The sequence below is a fragment of the Momordica charantia genome, assembly GCF_013281855.1.
Source record: "Momordica charantia cultivar OHB3-1 chromosome 8 unlocalized genomic scaffold, Mcharantia_2.0 BLBB01000008.1, whole genome shotgun sequence".
NCBI classification, from domain to species: Eukaryota; Viridiplantae; Streptophyta; class Magnoliopsida; order Cucurbitales; family Cucurbitaceae; genus Momordica; species Momordica charantia.
This window is the reverse complement of record NW_028275166.1, coordinates 8,923,626-8,946,938: the sequence shown is the minus strand read 5'-3', so window position 1 is coordinate 8,946,938 and position 23,313 is coordinate 8,923,626. Positions and strand designations below refer to the sequence as shown.

At 35.9% G+C, this 23,313-nt stretch overlaps 3 protein-coding genes across 6 annotated transcripts; 2 read left to right on the top strand and 1 right to left on the bottom strand.

Moving 5' to 3' along the window:
- The first annotated feature begins 583 nt into the window (after positions 1–583).
- On the top strand, positions 584–2,205 carry LOC111016850 (dof zinc finger protein DOF1.7). Its single transcript, XM_022292391.2, has one exon. The coding sequence runs from the start codon at positions 1,155–1,157 to the stop codon at positions 1,809–1,811; it is 657 nt and encodes a 218-aa protein (XP_022148083.1). The 5' UTR covers positions 584–1,154; the 3' UTR covers positions 1,812–2,205.
- Positions 2,206–6,107: 3,902 nt separating this feature from the next.
- LOC111016979 (glutamate receptor 2.7) lies at positions 6,108–10,339 on the bottom strand. Its single transcript, XM_022292599.2, has 5 exons — positions 9,775–10,339; positions 8,364–9,688; positions 7,457–7,766; positions 6,975–7,369; positions 6,108–6,795 (listed from the first exon to the last, which is right to left on the bottom strand). The coding sequence occupies exons 1-5, from the start codon at positions 10,058–10,060 to the stop codon at positions 6,289–6,291; spliced, it is 2,823 nt and encodes a 940-aa protein (XP_022148291.1). The 5' UTR covers positions 10,061–10,339; the 3' UTR covers positions 6,108–6,288.
- A 3,420-nt stretch (positions 10,340–13,759) lies between these two features.
- LOC111016862 (dentin sialophosphoprotein-like protein) lies at positions 13,760–22,840 on the top strand. Of its 4 annotated transcripts, XM_022292412.2 has the most exons (13): positions 13,760–14,203; positions 15,963–16,189; positions 17,157–17,224; positions 17,470–17,547; positions 17,759–18,108; positions 18,442–18,510; positions 18,794–18,882; positions 19,160–21,093; positions 21,193–21,313; positions 21,434–21,511; positions 21,640–21,751; positions 22,257–22,319; positions 22,407–22,840. In XM_022292412.2, exons 1-13 carry the CDS (start codon positions 13,847–13,849, stop codon positions 22,455–22,457), a joined length of 3,597 nt encoding a protein of 1,198 aa, XP_022148104.1. In that variant the 5' UTR covers positions 13,760–13,846; the 3' UTR covers positions 22,458–22,840. The 4 variants fall into 4 exon arrangements, with proteins under 4 accessions (XP_022148104.1, XP_022148103.1, XP_022148102.1 ...); XM_022292411.2 differs by having other exon boundaries at positions 13,761–14,203; positions 19,160–21,313; positions 22,269–22,319; XM_022292410.2 differs by having other exon boundaries at positions 13,761–14,203; positions 19,160–21,313.
- The last annotated feature ends 473 nt before the right edge of the window (positions 22,841–23,313 follow it).

Here is a 23,313-nt window from a genome sequence, read left to right as displayed (position 1 = left end):
GATTCGACTTTAGCTGAGACTTCTAACATAACATTCACTCCATTGCATTGCAGTTATGGCTCGGAGGTAGGTCGCTCGACATTCTTCTCCGACACATAAATGGAATGAACGAAATTACGTAAGAGAAAGAACCTCTTGGTGGAGTTTTCCTAGAGATATAATAACACAAAATTTCTTGAGATCAGTTATAAATTGTATTAAATAGTATCATTTATATTAAAATTTTACAAATAAGAACAAAAATAGTCATTTTTTAAATATACACATATCAAAATAGATATTTTAAAGATAGATTAAAATGAACCAAAGTTAGAGATCAAAATAAACCAAATTAACAACTAAAACAATATCAACACGTACAATTAAAATGTTGCATGTTCAAATCCTCCATCATCAACCCAAAAAAAAAATCAAGAATTAAGCCTTTTTTTTCTTGTGTTCTCTCTCTAAAAACCTTGAAAAAAGTAAATTAGGAGTGTTCAGTGTTATTCCAAAGTGTCCTAATCCCAAAACCCTAAAAAAAAACCCCATTTGGATTACTTTTTAATAAACAATTATGGCAGTCAGTTGGACTGTCTTGAACCCACAAGCTTAGCCTCTTCCCCAAACCCCACCTAGAGAGAGAAACAGAGGAGAGAGAGATTCCAAAATTCCACTCTAGAGAGAGAGAGAGAGAGAGAGAGAGAGAGCGCTTCATTCATTTCTTTATATATGTCGTCTGGTCGTCTCTTTCACGCGGATATTACAACAAATTTCTACTCGCCGGGAAAGTTTCCCGTCGCCGGCGACTCCCCTTTTCTCCGACAACGTTCCCCAACAAAACCCACTTCAGATTTTCGCGTCTTCCTCTGTAAAGTTGCATGCTTTTCGAGTTCTCTGTCGATTTGCTTTTTGGAAGCCATGAAAGCTACGGCTTGAAGCTTTCTTTTTCTTTTGTCGGTTTTTTGTAGCTCTCTGCTTCCTTTTCTCTGCTTCCTTACAATAGAACCCTTTTTGTCTTTCAAAGCTTGGAACCCTTTTTCAGTCCCCAACTCAGATCACCGAAACTTCTCCTTGGAAACTGAACCAAAATCTCTCAGATTACCCAATTAGCAAAATTTTTCTCGGGAAAATTTCAGTTTTTGGGCTCTTTTTCTAATCTGGGCATCCAAACAATGCAAGACCCATCAACGTTTCAGCCGATTAAACCCCAATTTCCCGAACAAGAGCAGCTGAAATGCCCTCGCTGTGATTCCACAAACACCAAATTTTGCTATTACAATAACTATAATCTTTCTCAGCCCCGCCACTTCTGCAAGAACTGCCGCCGCTACTGGACCAAGGGCGGCGCTCTCCGGAACATCCCCGTCGGCGGCGGCAGTCGGAAGAATTCCAAGCGGGCCTCCGCCGTCGCCAAACGGCCGTCGTCTTCCTCGTCCTCGTCTTCTTCCACCTCCACGCCGAACCCGGGTTCGGATCCTAACCCGACCCGGGTTTACAGCGGTGGGTTGGATCCGGACCGGCGAATGTTGGATATTCCGGGGAGCTTCAGTTCGCTGTTGGCGTCAAGTGGGCAATTCGGGAATCTTTTGGAGGGCGTGGATCCGAATCAGCCGGAGCTAAAAATGGTGGAATTGGGGGAATTTGCAGAGAATTTGAATTCTGGGTCTGGCCGGAAATCCGCGGCGGAGGCGCAGAGCACCGCCGCGCCGGGGAATTACTTGGGTGTCCTTCAAAACGGCGATTCGAGTTGTTGGAGCGGCGGCGGCGACGGCGGCAGTAATGGGTGGCCTGATCTTGCCATTTACACACCAGGGCCAAGTTATCAGTAGAACAGAGACGGCCACAGAAGAAAAATCCGCCATTTTTGCCGGAATTAAGCTCCTGATTGTGCTGATTATGAAAAATTTTATGTTAATTTTTCTGGGTGCGTGAAGAAATGGAATTAGAATCATCAGCTCAGAGTAAGAAGAAGAAGAAGAAGGTGGCAGAGACACATTACGGGACCACCTCAAACATTAGACATTCTATAGGTAAAAAAATTTCTTCTTGTTCTTTTGTGTGTGTGTGTGTGTTTTTTTTTTTTCTTTTTCATTTTTAATTTGATGTGTTCTGAATTTCTATGAATGAGAAGAAAAAGAGAGGCCCATGAATTGGAATTTGTTGATGTTTTTAATGACTCATTATCAGATAGAGCCAAAGCATTATTACATTTTATTTGGGTTCTTTTTCGGCTGTGGAGAAGTTGGGATTTATTTTGATTTAGCTGTTTGTGGATTTGATGTGATAAGATAATGTTGAAATCTTTGGTCATTTTGCTTGTTTCCATTGTCTTTTAATGGTTAGACAAAATATGTTTTGTATTTTCTTTATTCCAAAAATTTCTTCTTTGGTCTTATCATTATGTTTTTGGGCAGTCGGTCTATTTCACAAATTTTATGTTTTTTAGTATATTTTGTGTAGCTACTAATAGGATAATAGGATAATAGGGTTGAATACATGTGAAAATTTTCTAAGTTATTCGAGACACAATTGGTACACATTGTTAAGGATCCCGCGTTGAAAATAAAAATGACCTTACAATGGTTTATAATAGACGTGAGCTACTTCTCGTGAATTAATTTTGAGATGGAATCCAATAAATATTGAAACACAATACACAATTAGATATCCGAACACTTATGGATATAAAAAATTCTTTGAAATAAAATAGAAGAGACCTCCAAGAGAATGAAAATTGAAGGAAGAGGTTTAAATTTATGTAAAATGGTCCCAAAATAATGTTATTGATGAGAAGAATGGATCAAGAGTGGAGTCCCAAATGAGGTGGCAATGGGCGACCAATTAGAGTGGAACAAGTAAGGTGATAGGTGATGTTGGCATTCATTTTTGATGGAGAAGGGTTGTAAAAGCTAGCAAAGCAATGTCTTTTGTTCTTATTTATTTATTTTAACAAAAAAGACAGAAAATAAGGATTGTTTGCCCTTTTCAGCTTGAATTTCATGTCGTATGATTTAGTCGAATCTTACAAATTATCTTCGTGGTCGTAGGTCATTACTATATTGAATGTATGAATGTATGATGTTTTATATTTATACATCAACGAGCTTCTATGTTTTTTTAATAAATATTATTTTTTTGATATGCACGAGTGATTGTGTAAATTTGTGAATAGACTAATTTCACTGGATAACTATTTAACTTTAACTTTACTTTATTTGATCGCTAGAGATATTTGTAGGATATCAAATTTTAAATCGATGGTCATCTTGACTTGAAATATTTTTTATTTGGATGATCATCATTAAGTGTTTGAGTAAAAAAAATAGAAGAATATAGGTGATTTTTTGAGTGAGTAAAATAGAAAAATACTTAGATACTACTCGTTAACATCCATATTGTATTGATCACCATTAAATTAAATTTTGTACAAGTAGAAAAAAAGGGCCTAAAAAGGGATATTTTAGTAGTGTCCAGCAAAAATATAGGTACGAATCGTTGAGAATGCATATATAAATTTACTGTGCATTAGTTGAAACTTTTAAATTGAGTGGTGGTTTATTCATCCATAATACGATATTAGAATCGGAAGTTCTGAAAATCTTGGAATAAAATTAAAACCAAGTTCATGGTACTTTTTCTTTACAATTTTAGGGGGAAAAAAAGGTAGTTTGGGCATGGGCTTGGAATGGAATTCAATCAATGAGTTTAAATTTTGATGTGATATTCTTCGGCCGGAAGAGTTGAATCATCGACTTCCTCTTTCTGGTCCACAGTCCCTCTCTCTCCCATGGTCCACAAGAAAATGATTTTAAAATTTTAGAATTTTTCTTCCATATTTGAAATATAGATATGGTTCTACACTAATTTATTTTTAGTGTCTATTTTGAATGTCTCATGCTAATAAACATATCGCTCTATCTCATTTTTAGTTTAGTAACCCTCGATCTATTTTTATTCAAGTTGTTATTTCTTTTTTTAATAGACATGTGTTCGATAGAGTTCAATCGAAATTATAGAGTTACATGCATCTAGACTTTTGAATCCTACGTTTAGGAGCCAATTGAAGAATCGAGGGGGGAGACAATTGACCCATTCTTTGGTTCTACTTGCATTAAAATAGATTAAATATAAAAGTTTGAAACTATCATAAGTGAAATATTAGTTAGATGGTAAAATTTAGGGTCTGTTTGTTAATGTGTTTTTCGTTTCTAATTCTCTTAAGAAATTATCTAAGCATTTTGTTACTAACGATAGGTCTCTTGGACAACATTTTCATTTCTTGTTTTTCAAATCTAAATTTCTCAAGAAATCTAAGTATTTTGCGACTAATTATGTTTTTTCTATCTCATTTTTTAAAATATTCTTAAAATTGTATAAAAATTTTGGAAACAACAAAAGTAAGTTTCTTCTTTCTTATTTTCGTTTCTAATTTGTTCTAGAACATAAAAGGAAAAGGTTGTTTTATCACATGGATGAAATCTTGTGAAACATCCACGAAAAATAGCTTAAACTTTTAACCATTTTTATGGGAACCTAGTTTTCTTTAACTTTAAATAATATTTTGATTTCTATACTTTCAGTTTTTGTTCGTTTTAGTTTTCATATTTTAAAAAATGTCTATTCTAGCCATTGTACTCTTAACTTTTATTTATTTTAAACTTTATATTTTCAAAACGTCTGTTTTAGTACGTATTTTTAAAAATTAACTATTTTAATCTCTATTTGAAAATTTTTAACACAAATTTTATATACAATACAAAGTTTTAATAAAAATTATGACTACATTTCAAAAAAATTAGTGAGTGAGGTATCATGTTAAAATTGTAATAGAAATAAATGAGATAAAAATTAAATTAAATAGATCAAAATAAATGTTTCAAAAGTATAGAGATTAAAATGAACAAAAATTGAAAATACAGGAAGAAAAATAAAAATTTGACTTTGCGTCTACTATTTCAGCCTTATCGCAAACTTTGTCCTTAGGCCAACAACTTGAACTACGGCCTAGCCAGCTGCTATTATAGGCGTGGACTTTTTTTCCTTTTGACTTTCAACTCTTTGCCCCAACTAATGTCTTTTTTTGACCATGGAATAGTAGGACACTCTTAAGTTTAGATTATAATTATCACTCCAAAGTGAGTTACATGTTCTTTAATTTTTGTGTGGATTAAATCGCTGGTTTAAAAGATTATGTCTTTTCGAACTCTCGTATTTGAAACATGTCTAAAGTTTTAGACAATCGGCACGATGATACGTTGTAAACTCATCGATAGTGACGAATTGATAAATGATAAATACACGTCTAATTTAATTATAGAATTATTTTGTATATCATTATGTGATTTGAATTCTCAACGTGAACATGGAGTCCATGAGAAAATTTGAGATCTGTGGTTGGATTTTTCTAGCGATAAATATATGGTTTAAATACTACTTTAATCTCATATACTTTTTAGTTTTATTTCATTTTAATCCCTATATTTTCAAAACATTCCTTTTGGTTCCTGTGCTTTTTAAATTTTGTATCATTGTACTCTTAGACATAGTTATTTTGGTCTTTTCATTTTCATTTTTACCTCATTTATTTCGATCATAAAACTTCGATTGCTAAATTTCTTGAAACGTAGCCATAAATATGTATTATTGTGTATAAATTTTGTGTTAAAATTTTACGAGATAGGAACTAAAATGATTACTTTTAAGAGTATAGAGGCCACAACATTAGGAAAAAAAACAAATACTAAGATAAACAAAAGTTGAAAATATAGACTAAAATGATCGTTCTGAAAATATAAGAACCAAAATCAACACAGCTGAGAGTAGAAAGACAAAATCAATATTCAAACCTAAATATACCTACGGTTTCAACCCTTTTTTTAATCATATTGAATTATACTTCTTTGCCTATGTTTATTATTACTTTTTTTAATCCAAGGGAGTTTTCTACATTATATTGGTGAATTCTTTCTAATTTTATTACTTTGTCCTATATAATATCCAAAATCTCCTTCAACATTCTATCACTTTATCACTTTGTCAATACTTTTATTGATATTTTCATAAGTGGGAGGATTTAACACCAAGACATCGACACTGGAATATTGTTGAAGAAATAGCATGGAAAATATGAGAAATGTAGACAAAATTATTACCAATATGATTATTTACCATCCAATAATACAGATTTGTAACTTGATTTGATTTTGATTTTTTTGTTATTTTCAATGGTTTATATGAATCTCTTGTTGAGATCTCGAACATTTTCGTTGAAATCAACATCTAATACCTTGACAGTAAGCTAATAAATTACCTGCTTTGTGATGGCAGAGGAGTTGGACTCTGTTCACCATGGAAATCATCAAAGTTACAAGGTGAAAGTCCTTCATTTATGTAGCTTGAATCACAGGATGGGCTGGGATGGGGTTCGAATCTGACATCTTTAACCTCCGGGCTTTCGTCATTACGATTCTTTCTCAATGCAGGCGAATTCGGGTCTTTCTGGTCGAAAGATTTCAAAAGAAGAAGAAACCTTTCCCACATTGAGACAGTGGAAAGCTTCAAGACATGCTTTTGTTTATGAAGAAAACCGGCCAGAGCTACGATGAGTGCAGATGAAGATGCAGCACCTGAAACAAGAAACAACCCCCAAAAGCTTTCAAGCCCAAGTGTGGTGGAAATCAAGCTATTTGGGTCAGGGCTACTGATGTTGCCTTTAAACCATCTGTCTTCAATCTCTTTCAGAACTCCACTCTCCATAATATCAAGTATTCCCTTCGAAACATCGCGTCCGAGCGGAGACCCTTTGGGGAAGACCTACGGTTCATAAATACTAACCGTTGAGAATGTATATGAAAAATTAAATATACCATAATCCATCGGTTTACACTTTTGACTCTGACTACGATTTAAAATGAAATCAGGCCAAAGGGTCGAGAGTTCTAATCCCCGGCTCATATGCTGTTGGGTTTAGAAAGGAAGATTTTCGCACTTACATAGCCAAAGCCGTTGGATTTCAGCGTGGGACCGGCCATGGTGCAATTGGTGCAATATGTTGTTGTAAGAACCTTGAGATAAGGGATTTCATCAAAGGCAGCAGCTATGGTCCCATTTAGGAGCAATGCCCCACAATGTGCCATATTGTTATAAATTACAAGTTTGGATCGATCCAAACCTTCAGCTATCAGCAATTCTTGAACAAAAGAACCATTTGGGTATCCAACATTCACCTTCTGCTGCTTCAGCTGGTTCATATCAGTAAAAGTTGGCTCCAGTTTTTGAACCGTTAGCAGCGATGTAAGACTAGCCGTGTAACTTTGAGTCAATATGAGCACCACAAATAGCCATACAATTACCACAAATCTAGCCAAGTTGCTTTCCACCTTCTCTTCTGTTATGTAGAGAAGGAATTTAGTGAATCATCCAGAAAAAGATACTCAAAATGACATAACAAAGCTACAAGGAGACGAGAGATTACTTTGAGCATAAACCAGGGTTGAGAAAGCAAACCAGAAGCTTGTCCCGATTTCGTGTGAGGGAGGACCTCTAAAATCTTCATTGATTCTGTGCTCAAGAACCCAGATGACCAGTCCAATGAAGGCAAAAGAGAAAGCAGTTGTCACCCAAAGGTTCAATGTTAAAGGCTTCAAGAAAAGCCAAGCCTTTTTGTTGTTATCTTTAAATAGTACAACCATCGACACGCTAGACTCGGAGTATGGCAATGTGAAGTCCACATTTTCAGATCTGCTTTCTCTAATGGATACGTCTCCCACGACTGCATCATATACCTATTCAAGAAATGGTGGTAACCGTTAAGCACGAGAAGTTTTTCGTGAAATGGAAAGCATATAAACTAGTTCCCATCAAAACATCACACTTTCAGCTTCTTTTTCAAATTTCAACTCAGAAAAGTTTTGAAAATTCATTTTCTAAATCAATTGCATGCATTCTTAATCTTCTCTCTCATAATTTGAACTCAAGATTTCTGACTCTACTTTAATGTTAAATCCCCGTTAATCTCAAGTTTATGATGTTGGGTTTAGCCGTTAAGGAATAATCTTTCTCAATGTGTTCTCAAGAGATTCTCTCCAACCTTGAAAACTGGAACAATTGAGCCAGTTTCTAAAGCTTTATTCATCTTAAATAAAGATTTGAGAGAAATGATGAGAGTTAAGCTAATGCAACATCCTAGAAACATAGGGGTACCTCTCGGCAGAGCAAGAATTAGGGCCTAAGACAAGTTCAAGAGAAGCAAAGCGACAGAGATAAGATCATTTTAGACAATTGCAATCAAGATAACACTCTCAGATTATAAGTTCTGTATCAAAGATCATACAAGAGAATTTGATTTTGGGTACTAAATGTTGAAGAAAGAGTATACAAACCCCAAGGCGGACTTGCATAACCATGTCCCCATAGCTACCAGCCATTGCTCCCTTTTTATCTGCAAACCGAATGTATTCATAAGAAACAGCGTACGGTAATGCTTTGATTACAGCTTCAAAGATATCGATGCTGTACCCAGTCGTCTTCGTCCTATTGGTCACTGGGTCTGTTATCTCTCTAACAAACTTACTGACCCCAGATTTGACTGGAACTCCTATTCTCAGCTTCTTTTCATTTGTTGGAGTCTCCCAACCTTTAGGGAAACTGAAAGAATTGGGACCATCCCCTGGCCATATGATATGGCTCAGATTGGCAACAGAAGTGTTTGAGCTTATGTTCGTGGAATTTAAGGTTTGCGTCAATCCATTTTCCGGTGTCCAAAACCCAACCACTGTAATAAATTTGGAATTGAAGTTTATAATCTCGTAAGTAGATGATTGCAGTTGCCCTTCAACCATTCTGAAATCTCCTGCAAGCCCTTTGAAATGTGTTTTAGACAATGCCTCAGAAAGCCTCGGACCATTTTTTGAGACCCCAAGATTGTCAAGATCTGTAGATTTGCCAGAAACACTTGACTTCTTGAAGATGAACTCTGTGGTTCCAACCTTCTCCACAGCCTTCGCTAGAGCAAAAGTAGCATCATAAGCTCGCAACCCAAATATATTCAGTTCAGAAATTTCCTGTTCAAATCTCCTTCCCCATTTTAGCTGAAAATCTTCAAGTTCTCGAGTTCTGGGAATGTGAGTCCGTACACCCAGAGCTCCGCTCATGGCTTCCACGGCGGAATCATCAATATGAGAGGGAGAATTACTCATCCCATCAGTTATAATCCAAACATAACCCGCCCCCATCATCCCAATTTCCTTAGCCATGCTGAAAACGCGAGTCCCAAGCTCCGGCAACATATGAACAACGAAAACCCTAGTCTGCATCGTCATCAGTTTGTAAAGCTCTTTGGCGATCCTGTCATCAGAGGCAGATTGAGGAATCGCTGTCTCGTAGATGCGGGTGTTAATCTCTCGCAGAGCGTCTCTCATGGAGGGCAAAAGCCCCTCGCCGTACTGATCGTCTGAGTGAATTATCACCGCCTGTCTCCAATTGAAAGCCTTGATTATGGCGGCGATGGGTTGTACTTGCGACGAATCGATTTGGGTTGCTCGGAAGAAGTAGGGATTCCGACGAGGATTCAGAGGTGGGGTTGTTGCAGAGATTGAAATTATGGGTACCTGAGACTTTTTCCCGAGATCCGCCATGAAAGTTGCTTGGGTTGAGCTCTGTGGGCCAACAATGGCTTCCACTTCTTCCTTCTTGATTAAGTCTAAAGCTGTACGGTTAGAAGAAACAAATAAGAAAACAGATTAAACTCCGGAGAAGAACAAAAAATTCCTCACAGAAGCTAAGCTCCCAAACCTGCAGCAGCAGCTCCAACAACGTCTCCCATGGAGTTCTTCGGGAACAGAGCCAGCCGGGTCCTGTAGTTTCGATGAAATCCATAGAAATCAGAGAGCGCCATTTCCATGAGACTCAACCCCATCTTCCCAATCGACGAATCGGAGTCAAGAACGACCCCCACCTTGACTGTGGCGATGGCTGCGTCTTCCGCCATGGCCGGGGGAGCTCGAAGCCCAATACACAGGGAGAGGAAGAAGACGAAGATTGAGAAAACAGTAGGCGTTTCCATTGCGGAGCTGGACATGAATGTCTGAGAAAACCTTCAAGGGCTCTAATGGCGGGCTGAAGAATTTGATGGGTAGGGTAAAACATATGTCGAAGAGGACGCGTAGGGCGGGAAATGTAATGGAAATGAGAAGAGGGTTGTGTTTGTAATGGAGGAAAAATGGATGGAGAAAGGGAAAGAGAGAGAAAGAGGAGACTTCATCCATGGCTGAACCTGAGCGGCCATTGTCAAGGTTGACGCGGAACGGAGGTCGAACAAATTATTTTTATGATACAGGGAACGGGATTCAGTCCAACCGGGAGAAATATTGCCGCCAAATGTTGGTGGTTATTTTTATTTTTTTGACCTTTTAGAAAGTTGGTTTGAATGTTTTTTTTTAATTATTCAATTGTTAGAAATATATATATATATATATTGCCTCCGATTGTTAGAAATATTATCTTAACAAGTTGATTTATGTTCATCGGCTCAAAGTTAGTTTAATACATTAACAGTATTACTCGAGTCAAGTAGAATATTATTGTGGAAATGTATACATTTTCATCTATATTTCTATATTTCTGTGAGTTCAAATATGTAAATTGACGTTTCTATAGTATCACACAAAAATAAAAAAGTTATTAAAGATATCAATAAAATATCATGAACGTAATGTCAATTACTGAGTTATGCTCATTTTGGATATCTTTTCAATGTGGGATTTTTAACATGTCCCTCAACATCGTATATTCATAGAGTTTCATCTCAAAATTGATTGGCAATAAAAGTAGTAGCTCATATCTATTATAAACCATTGTTAGATCATTTCTCTTTTCGATGTGAGATCTTTAACAAAATACGGTGAAATAAAGAAATGAAATTTGAGACTACAATGATCAAAATTGATGCTTAGAATCATATTATTTTTCTCACTATTAGATTTCAAGATTTAATTCAAATGAAATTTAAAGTTTAAAGTCAAATTCAACCGAATAAAGTAAAAGTCCAAATTCCAAACTAATCCCCAAACAGCCTTAAAAGTCGGATTTTTTAATATTACTATTTTCAAAATATTAAATCGTTCAAATTTATTTGAAAAACAATACTTATGAAATTTGTGCGACCTCCCTACGTGGTGTATCCACGTTGTAATTCTTATTTTATTTAATTATTTTTTTAGATTTATTTATTTTTACATAGTATATAATATCTTAAAACGAAAATCTATTATCAAAATGAGTATAGTTCAACAGTAATTGATATAATCTTCAACCAATCCTCCACTCCTACATGTACTGCATAAATTTAAAATTAATTTTGGGGTGAGAATATTTTTAAAATTAGTTTTGAAAATAGTAATATTTAATAGTAAAAATCCCTCAAAAATCTTTAGAGAATAATTTTCAATTTTCATTTGGTTGTTAAATATTGCGTGTCCTTCATGGCAGATCCGGAATGGTCAGTGAGGAATTAGAGTACTGCAAGTAAAGGCCAAGTCAAACAAGCCAATACTTCGCCCGTTGACGTCAATAACGACTTGTTTGGTTGGCAACAAATCTTTACCCTTTAAATGGATAGGTCCACATTCTCATTTTTAATTTTATTTGGGCAATTTTATAAATATTATTTTGTACCAACCATCAAATTTGTCATGTTTCTAAATTTTTAATGCATTCAAACATAGTACCATCCATCCAAGTTCTCAATATATTGTAATTTTATTTTGTCAATATATAGTCAATAAATTGACTATTGATTAATTTGCATTCATAGTATACATAGGAAGGATTAAATCAACATTTTCATTTATTAAGTTGTCCATCCCGCCTAAATTTCATGCAACTAAAATCTCTCTCGACCACATATAATAATCAAGGAAGAAAATAGTATACCTACGAGAGGGAAACAATGTTGTTTGAAGCTACTTTTGCAAGCTCATGTGCAGGTTAGTTGAAACTTATTCCGATGTCATATGTTGCTGAAATTATTCGTTGACATTTGAATGTCTTCAACTTTTAGGTATTAGGCTTCACCAACCATTACAGTCTTCATGTAAATAAGTCTTATAATTTAATGAGTGTGATTCAACCCACGAGCTATTGCAAATCTAGTATGATTGCAAGTCACAAACTCGTGAGGACAGTCAATGATTCAGTAGTACAATAAGAGGAGAATACAACCATTTGTAATTTTTAGTTATAACCGTTTGATCCTCACTGTTCATCTCTATAAATTGCTCCAATCCATACTTTCATTGTTCTTTAATTTCCTACATGTGAATTAACATCCGATCCTAACCCTAAAACTATTTGTTAGGAGTAAAAGCAAAATGCTAATATGAATTTCATTTGCGTGGGAAGACTTCGTGACAATCAATGGAAACAAAATCTTTATTTTATTTTATTTTTTCCACTCACTATTTTCTTATAATTGTTAGGGGTTTGTATCTATTGGTGGACCGCCCAAACAATGCATATTGAAATAACTCTTCCTTCTTATTTCTGTCAATAGAAAAAGTAATCGAAAATTAATGGGTAGTATGAGTTTCTCCGAAGATTAGCCTAGTCTCCTGATATGTTTTTCCATAAAAACCAATGTCTTTAACAATCAAATAAAACTCATATTTCTCGTCTAATGTGACATGTCAACCCCTATTTAAGAAAAAATTTACTTGAGCTAGATTTAAGCTACTTCTCATTGCTTGTATGCATATATATGAATTTGATCTTTTTTAATATAATGTGAGGATAGGAGATTGAACCTTCAACTTTTAGAGAAAAACTATTGAGCTATACTCATGTTGATATATGTGAATGAAATAAAATTAACTTAAATATAATTCAACCGGTTAAAACATTGATAATTTTTTTTCTAAAGAATGTCATAGGTAGGGACAATAATATAACTTTTAAAATATAAAAACTATATTGTATAGAGATTAAAACATGGACTAAAAATGAATGTTACCTAATGAATATAATAAAATAGGCAAGTTACATTCAATGGGAATTTGAAAAGAGAGAGAAAAAATGGTGAAAGAGACTATACTTTTTTCTTTTTAGTTCAACAAAAAGTGGGGATTAAATAATATTTTGGCCAATTAAACTATGCCAATTTTTTTATTTTTTTGCTATTGTATTTTAACTTGTTTTAAATCATAGATGTTTAAATATACGTCAATTTTCTTCGATTTAAAATGGTCTCCATTATATAATATCAGGCAGAAAGGAACCAGAAAATAAAAGAGAGTCAAATATTACTTTAATAACAGCAGAGAATTGGACTAATTTTAAATTCTCAAATATCCATATACAATTATTTTTTACAGTTCGATTTATAATTTGACGTCATTTTTCATTTTGAATAATTCAATAAATAAAATTTAAAATCCACTTGCCAAATCTAGTGAAATTCTTCACTTATAATTCAAATAAACTATTTTTTTCTCAAATTTAAATAACACCAAATTAAAATAAACTATATATATAACGATTCGATTAGCCATTCTAAAAAAAAATGAAGAAGAGATTTTTCGATTTTAGCTACTAATAAAAAAAAAGAAAGAATTATCTATTATTATTGGTCTGGTCGGGGTCAATGGGCCGAGTTGGGCTTTACGGACAGGCCCATAAAACTTGGATCCGGAAAAGGGCACTAGAAAATACTGTAATTGCAAAAATGGGCTCATAATATGTAAAAATTAAAGAGAGGGCCAGAAAAGAAAAACAGGGACTTGTTAATTTTTGGTGTGTTGTTTCATCTGGTCTGGGTCCCAAAACCTGGTGCGACCACCTTCCGTCGTCTTCCTCTCTCTTTTCCATCACAATGTATGGCGGCTCATCCAAGCTCGGCCGAGCTGGCGGCGGCGCGGGCCGGGGAGCCGGCGGAAAGCGGCCACACTCCTCTTTTCCTCTTGCACCTACAAACCGCCCCTCCGGCCGTCTTTCTCTCGGCGGCGGCGGCGGCGGTTCCGTCGCCAATTCTCAGAATCGAACCGCTACCGCAACCACATCCGAATCCGTGGAAGAAAATTTCAGTCTTGTTACTGGTAACAACCCGTTGGCTTTTGCCATGATAATTCGGTTAGCTCCGGACTTGATCGATGAGATCAAGCGGGTCGAGGCGCAGGGCGGGACTCCGAGGATGAAGTTCGATGCGAATGCCAAGAATTCTAGTGGTAATGTAAGTTGTCTCTAATAAATGCTCTTTGCTTTAGTCATTCACATCAATGCGAAAATGAAGATTATTATACCCTCTTGTGTAATTTGCGAGTATGGTGGTATTGTTTAGATTATTTGAACTCGTGTTAGATACTTCAACTGCACTGTCGAATATATGCACAAGTACTTGTACGGAATCACGGATTATGCTTTTGTTCACTATTTGCTGGATTTCGATGTGGGTGTTACTTTGACACTAAGTTTGTGAATTTTGCTTGCTTTGTGGGATCTCTTTGTGCAACTGCTACTTCATTACATATGTATCTTGGTCCTCATGGTTCTATTTAATTGGAACTTGTCGCCAATTCGTGCATTAATGCCTATTTCTTTATTCTTTTGACATTTGTGACATTATTGTGTCTACCTTTCTAATTGGGTAACAGTTAATTACTGGCTGAGTCTAACAGTTGTATGTAAGCATATTCGAAATTAGTAAATGTAGAGATGAACCTTTCAGATGAATTGGTGAATATGAATGCTGTACGGATTAGATTACCAACATGGAAAGCCGTGTAAGATAAGTACTTTTTGACAAGTTGATCAGGTTATATCATTTGTGCTTTTATGGTTTTTTAGAAGGGTATATCAGAGTTTGAATTCTGCCCCAGAATTAGCGCATGACCATTAAAACTTTTTCAAGTCGGAGTTATACATTGATTCTACCTGCATTCGTAACCTAAAGTTAGAGCAGCTATTTTCTTGTTTTAGTAGACACGATTATTTAATGAATTGAGCAAGTGTTGCTATTGATGGGGCCTTGGTTTTAGTCTTACAATGTGCACAGCATGCTCATAGAGAGTATGCAATTTATGATGGAGGTGGAGAACAAATTTAGAGGAAGTAGAGTGACAGAGAGATTGATGTTGAAAGGGTTAGCTCTAATTCTATTTCTCATGATGCATGAACATGTAAAAAGTATGGGTTTGGGGCTGGTTCTTTGAGACCTTCGATGTTTCTTGGGTTCATCATAGAGATTGAGGGACTATGGTGGATGAAGTGCTTTTGTATTCTTCTTTCAGGGAGAAAGGGAGGTTTTTGTGACAGGCTGGTTCCTTTGCGATTTTGTGGGGGTTTTGGTTGGAAAGAAACAACAGAATCTTAGGGGGTGGAGAGAGATTGGGAGTCTATTTGGTATCTCATTAGGCTTAATGTCTCCTTATGGAGTTCTGTTTCAAATTTGTTTTGTAATTACCAGTTAGGTTCTATTCTTTTGGATTGGAGGCCCTTTCTTTTGGCATGACTTCTTTTTCTGGGCTTTTGTTTTTGTTTTCATTTGTCTCAATGAAAAGTTCAGTTTCTTATAAAAAAACATGTAAAAGTAGTTCTATGTTTCCCTCTTAGCCTTGATCAAGCTCCAATTGTGCATATTCAATTTAAATTGTTTTCTCCTCAAGCCTATCATGTGCCTCTGCGTTCTACTGCTAATAAGAATCAAGGGTCTCAAAGTCTAGTGAAATGGGCTCTTTTGGAAATTTTATAACTGATAATTTTACTCTTCTAGTGAACAGCTGCGAAGGTGATAATAATCCATGTAAAGGCTGAAATACTAGGAACAGTACTGGATTTTCTTTCTTGTTCTCCCACCCCACCCCTGGATAATTTTTACTGAAGTCATAATATATTCACGAACCTGACGTATATTCACCATATCATTGTCTCTTGTCAGTCAATTGCTAAAATCAAGAAAGATAATTTGTGCTTGAACTCAAATTTGACATCAGGTCATTGATGTTGGTGGGAAAGAGTTTAGATTCACATGGTCACGTGAAGTTGGTGGTCCTTGTGGCATATATGAAGAACGTAAAAGCGGTGAGGATGGGGGTGGTTTGCTTGTTGAATCAGGCCATGTTTGGAGAAAATTGAATGTGCAGCGTATATTGGATGAATCGGCTACACTTCATGTTAAGAAGATGTCTGAAGAAGCTGATCGTAAGTCCAAGTCTCGTAGGTATGTGATCATGTAATGAGGATGTATGTTGCTTCTCTAACGTTTGACTAGTAGCACATGTAACCTTACTGCATTCTGCCTTTTTCAATTTAGAGATTATCTATAACTTTCAGGCATTTTTATAAATCTAATTTATGTGTTTACCTTAGTTCTCCACACGATAGTTTTTGCACTATTACTTCAGCTATAATTTTTTCATGCAAAAAATTGTGTTAGGAATATTTCTAGGGATATGTTAGGAATACTAGCACTATATAAAAAGTAAAAACATCCCTACCGTGACCTTGTGTCAAAGGGAGTGCAATTCTCTAGAAACCTCCAAAGCATCCTGAGGTCATGGGGAGTGCAATTCTCTGATTTTTCTGTTTAACATTCGCTATGTTAATCCTCCTCAAGACAAACAAATAAAATCATTGGAGTACTTGACACCCGGAATGCATTACATGGGTACTGACATTTTAATGTAAATTAATTTATAAGCATACATATGATTTATTGTTTTTCTTTGTTCAGAAAATAATTGCTTAATGCATTTGTTTCTAACATACCATGTTTACAGACGGCTTTCAAGCTATTTTTCTATTTAATTAAATTTTGACATGAAACTTTAATATATTTCTTTGTTTGGTAGCATTGGAATACTCTTCAATGAAAATTGTATTTGCTTGCTTTTTATATTTGGGTTTTCCAGGTTTTCAGCATTCTTCCAAGCCATGATTAATTTTGTTTGTAAATTTAAATGTAATATTACACTTTTATAATATCTGTCCTCCCTCCCAAATCAAAATACAGAGAAAAATGGTTTCTGATGGTTGCAATGTAGCATTGACCATTTTTTGTACTTTTTACTTTTGTGACTTCTATATAAAAAGGTTTGTCTGTTGTTATAGAGCTATCTGCGATAATTTCTAGTACTATCTGAAGCTCTTATGCATGCATGCACATAACTTTTGGTTTCTGGCGGCAGAGCTATGTTCTTAGAACCTGAGAATCCAACTATGAAGAGTAATATAAAGGCATTGGTTGCTGCTGAAGGTATGCATTTTAAATGACTTTTTGGCTGGATAAAGTATATTATTTTACTCCTGGCATGGACAGGAGTAAACTTCATTCTTAGATCTGGTGAACGTTGTCTTACCTACCTGCCTTTATGAGATCTATCATTCTATTTATTTGCCAATCTGATTAGCTTTTTGTTATTGTTATTTGATCGCTTTACTGCAAAAACTGAAACTACCCATGTTGAGGTGAAGTTTTCACTAATACCTTACATGTTGCAGTTAATCCACGGAGGATGCATTTTGGAAAGAATAAGAAAGAGCCTCCATTTAAAAAGCAGAAAAGCGAACTATCTCAAGGTAACTGTCTGTGTACATTGAATTCTTTCTTCCGTTTCCTTTTTGTTTTTCTATATGCTTTATACTTACTCTTTTGACACAAAACCATACTGTTTCTCCCTTCTTGAGTGCTTTCTTCCTCTTTGACATATACTGTTTCTCCTAATGAACACTCATGCTAATTAACCCTGGTAATTGAGTAACTATTAACTATTATAAGATGTCATTGCAGTTGGGCCTCCAAAATCTGCCTATAAACCTGGGATGTCATCTGTACCTGCTTCTAAGGATAGGATATCATCTTCACCTGTTCGATCTCCACCTGACCAATCTGGTGCTCCAGTTTCTCAATTTGGATCTGTAAATACCACCAAGACTCGTGTTATTGCAGAAGATATTAGACCTCGACAACCAGCTAAGAATAATGCTGCTGCTAGCGGTGAGAAAGAAATCCCGACCAAAGTCACCAAAGGAGTACTCGAAACACCATTACAGGAAGGGAATGCTGGAGCTAAACCAACAGACTTGCAAGGAATGCTGTATACTTTACTCATGGCAAACCCCAAGGGGATGAGTTTGAAGGTAAGGCGAAAACACTATGCTGGGCTGACACCATCACTGAGAGACGAAAGCTAGGGGAGCGAATAGGATTAGATAGGATTAGATACCCCAGTAGTACTAGCTGTAAACATTGGATACTAAAATTAGATGGTAGACTACTATAGTTGGGATGTTCTATTTCGTTTCAACTTAATTGGAGTACCGATTTCTATATAAAAAAGTATTGGATTTTTCCTGTTGTATGTTTATTCCCTTAACCAAGTTTGTCAATTCTATTGGAAACATATGGCTTTTACAGTTTCCACTTCTCTCTTAGTGCTAATGTCTCTCCCTCTCCCTCCCTCTCTCTTGTAGGCCTTGGAGAAAGCTGTTGGCGATAAAATTCCAAATGCCGTAAAAAAGATCGAGCCAATTATTAAGAAAGTAAGTGATGTAAATGTTAAAATATTAGAAATCTAAGGCATGATCTATTGGCTTAGTATATATTCAATCATTTCAATGATCTCTTAATTCTCCCCGTGTTATCTTGAAACTTACTTAAGCTAAAAGGATCCAACAACAAGGCTTGAATTGAACTTAACCTTTTTCAAACTCAATAATAAATTGCCTGTGTTCCTGAAATCTTCTAGTTTTGTAGTAGTTCTGATGATGTCTCTTGATACATACTGTAGTAGTTCTGATATTATTGTTTAATCTTGACTATTAGATTGCAACCTACCAAGCTCCAGGAAGATATTATTTGAAATCGGCAGTCGAGTCAGAAGGCTCTAAGAAACCTTCATCTGAAGGTGAAAGGTACTGCCTTTGACTTTTTACGGGGCTGAGTTCATCTGGCTGAGTTAAACAGTTGTTCGCATAATCTTGATTTTCGGTTGTTTCTCCTTGAACAATTCAAATTTTGGATGCTGTTAGTTGGACCAACCTCAGCTGTCTGACTGGTGATAGTTTTGTTTTATTGATTATCAATGCTTGCAGAAGATTTTAAACTAGGCTTTACGAGGAAGGCTTTCAAGCGGAAAGCTTTAATTGATTGGTAAGCAGAAGTTCTAATTCACATCTTGTACTTTTACAGCTCTCCTTTCGTCAGCCATCAACAAACCCCCATACATGAAGACCTCCGTGATCAAATACCTGCTCCCGAATCACAGTTAGAAGCAATATGTGTCAATGAATTGGAGGAAAAGATAGAAAACTCGCAAGCTAACAAAGAATCAAATTTATTGGAGAAAAATGGCATCCAACAGCTTTCCCCCAATCTTTTTGGTGACAAGAAAAGCTCTGAAAATAGTGAAGGCCAGGCAGCTAGTTCTTCCGACAATGAAAGTGACAGTGACTCTGAAAGTGATAGCAGTGATAGTGGAAGTGATAGTGGGAATCATAGTAGGAGTAGAAGTCGTAGCCCCACGGGTAGTGGAAGTGGGAGTAGCAGTGATAGTGAAAGTGACGCACCTTCAAATAGGGAGGGTTCTGATGAGGATGTGGATATCATGACCAGTGATGATGACAAAGAATCCAAGCATAAACTCCAAGCTTCTGTAACGGGTGTCTCTGCATCTCCTGCTGCTTGGAGAAGTCCAGATGGTGGGGCTGTACAGAATATAGACAATGAGAAGGAAGATGGTCATGAATCTGATGCAATTGACATCGAGCAAAATTCTTCTGATGATGAACCAGAAGCTAAAATTGATGATCACAGTTCACTTCCTATTAGAGAAGGTGAAAGACGTGTGGAAGAATCAAGATCCTTTTCACCATACCCCGATCAACTTCAAGAGCGCGAAAATTTTATTGGGAGTTTGTTTGAGGACAGGGGAAACACTTTTGTGGACAGTGTCAGGCATGAGCAATCTGACAGCACAGATAGGATATCTAAAGGCAAGTCTAAAAGGGGCTCTGATTTTGAGTGCTTTGAAGAGAGGCCTGATCACACAAAGAGGTTAAAATCAGAAAGTTCAGCTCAACAACCAGTTTCTGGTAGTTGGGGAGTCCAATTACAGAGTTCTCACAATTTATCTCCTAGTAAACTCAATAGAGATTCTGCTAGGAATCCTACCGGTCAAGTTACTAATAAAGGTGAGTTGAAAGGGAATTCTGATTTTGGACCAAAAATGGGATACAAAGAAATAGTTCTAGAAAAAAATAGTTCAGATGTTCCACAAGCAGGTCGGAGGCCCCATGATCAAAGCGGATGGGGAAGGGCTGTAGATACAGCAATCAGACCTGACCAGCATGCTGATAGCATTGGACGTGGCACTAAACACTCTGAAAAGGGTGGTCATGCTAATGAAAGTCTTCCCGTTTTTAAAGATAAATTTTATGGAAATACTGAAAATGAAGGGACAAATGAGAAAAAGGTTTCAAGAAATTCTAGATCAGTTGCTTCAGGGGACAAACAGATGCAACCCTTTGACTCCCATCACAACAAACATGGTGAAATAGTTGGAAAATTCAAAGATGGCAAAGCATTTTCAAGTTCGCAGATGGTGTATTCAGATAATATTAGAATTGGTGCTGACAAGTCCCCTTTTAGTGGAAAAGGCCGTGTTCTCCAAAGAGAGCTTTCAGACCTGGAATTAGGTGAACTTCGTGAGCCCTTTCCTGAGGAGGCACTGGGTAAAAAGAAATTCGAAAGAAATAATTCATTGAAACAGTTGGAGAACAAAGAAAACACTTCAGATGGCTGGAGTTCAGATTTAAATAAAGGAAAATCTACCTTGAAGGCTAGTTTGGAATCTGAAAAGCGGTCCTCACCCCATGTAAGTAACAAGTTTCCCAGCAATCTTGAAGGCTCAAATAAAAAAAAGAACTCAGAACATAAAGTTGAAGATTTGACCAGGCTTAACCACCGGTCTCTGCAGTCCCATCCACAACATATTTCAAGAGTAGATAATGTTGAAGTTGACAAGTCAGCAGTTGAGGCAAATGCAAAATCTTATCAAGGGATTGGTCTAGAAGGCTGTGGAGAAAGCAACAAGAAAGCATCTGCTGGCATTTCTCAACTGCATGGTATGAAAAGAGAACAAATTCCCTCAAAAAAGGGAAGCAAAAGACATGCACCTAATCCAATAACTGAAGTTACTGATGCGCTAAAGAATCCAATTTCAGCTGAGCGTGAAAATAGTGATCCAAAGAGGAGAGATTCTTCTTCAGATGAAAACAGTTGTTCATATTCCAAGTATGAAAAGGACGAGCCAGAGTTGAAGGGAGCAATCAAGGATGCCACTCAGTAAGTTTCATGTATAACTCATTTGAGTTGTTAATGCTACTAATTTTGGCTCACTTGTTCTTTTACTCTGTCGTTAATGGCTGTGATAACTGATCAAAAGATATACTTAATGATTATTAGGTATCAGGAATATGTGCAGGAGTATCGTGATAAATATGATAGTTACCTGTCCTTGAACAAGATCCTTGAAAGCTACAGGTAATGCAGACTTCATTTCATTAATGTCTGATTATTATGTTTAAAAAGTTTGGTGATTTATTTTGTGTCCTGGTATGCTATTCCTGAAAAGAAAAATCATTAATTTATTAAGCATTTTAATCATTTAGGGATGAGTTCTTTAAACTCGGAAAGGAACTCGAATCAGCAAGAGGACGAGATTCGGAGAAATACTTCAATCTCTTGGGACAGCTGAAAGAGTCCTATCAGCAGTGTTCAACGGTATGATCTCTATTATCCTAGTTAGTACCTTTGCTATGAGTTTGCACTCTATAGTATACATAGTTTTTCACGTTCAAGAATATATTTCTCCATCTTAGGCTTGTTGCTTAACTGACATTATTAATTACCCTTGATCAAAAACTCATGGCTACATATGCTTGTACGTTCTCTCTGTGGCCCTCTCATGTTTCATCTAGCTAGTGCTCGTTGTAGTTTTAAGTTTGTGTAAGGTTTTTATTCATTTTGAATGATTTCTACTCCGGAGTTAGAGAGGGAGTTCGTGATCAGAAGTAAAAGGTTTAGGATTTTTAGGAATTAGTTTAAGGTTGACCGTAGATTCAGGCAGGAAAGCAGATGACGCTTGAAGGAATTGGGTGGGTTGCTGTCTTTTACTTGACATGGGCATGCATATTTTTTGTATGCCTTAATCTGAATGAACATAAATATTTTCTCCCCCTAACTAATATGTAATGTTTCTTATATAATGAATTTGACTCAAATAAAGAGTAATCTGCAGAGGCACAAGAGGTTGAAGAAAATATTCGTTGTTCTCCACGAAGAGCTGAAGGTGATTAGCTTTCGACCTACAGGTCTTCATTACGTATCTTGCTTTTTCTAGTTCTCAGTTGTATCTGTTTTTATTTTCTCAATACAGCACCTAAAACAAAGGATGAAAGAATTTGCACAAACTTACACAAAAGATTGAGACGACTCCTGGATGTGCGCTTATATGAGCGATCGAGGTCGTTAAAAGGTAGAGGTAGATGCAAGAACTGCATCAATGAATTGCTGTGCATAAAAAATTAGTCAATTTTTTTACTTGCTATCTTCTCCCCAACCCCTAATTTAGGAACATGTACATTTTTTTGCTCTCCCTCTCTTGGAATGCATTTTCTTTCTGTTTAGCTACAATATAGAGGTTGGACTTTTGTTTTAGTTTAGCCTGACCTCTTCCTGTATAGACTTGCGAGGCATCTGAGTTTGGATATGTTATATTTTGTAGGTTGTAAATTTTGAACATGTAAAAATGTTCCAAATAACTGTGAATATGCTAATATTGTTTGGCAATCATAGGGAATTTTCTTGGAAGTGGAGCAATAAGAAGCTTCTTCTCTCGGCCAATGGATGCTCGGTATGATGAAAAATAAAATGATTGCCGAAATGAAAGTTTTCCCTTATTTGATCATAGCACGTCTTATTTGAAGTGAGAACAAAACGCAAAGATTGTTAAAAGGAAAGAAAAGTAAAAATCTTGCAAATACTCCTAAACACAAAGTAAAAGGAAAAAAGTGTTCAAATACTATTTTAGTTTTCAAGACTTCGGTTTTTCTTTTTTATCCTTATTTCTAAAATTTTCATTTTGGTTATTAATTTTTTCACTTTTATTTAATCTAGAAACTGTATCTTTGAAACGATTATTTTGGTCTTTACGTTTTTAAGAGGTGATTATTTTTGTCTTTTCGTTTCTATGTTTATCTCATATATCTTCATTAAAATTTTAATATAACACTTTATCCATCAATTTTTTTGAAACGTAGTTATTGAAGAGTTTTTATTTCATA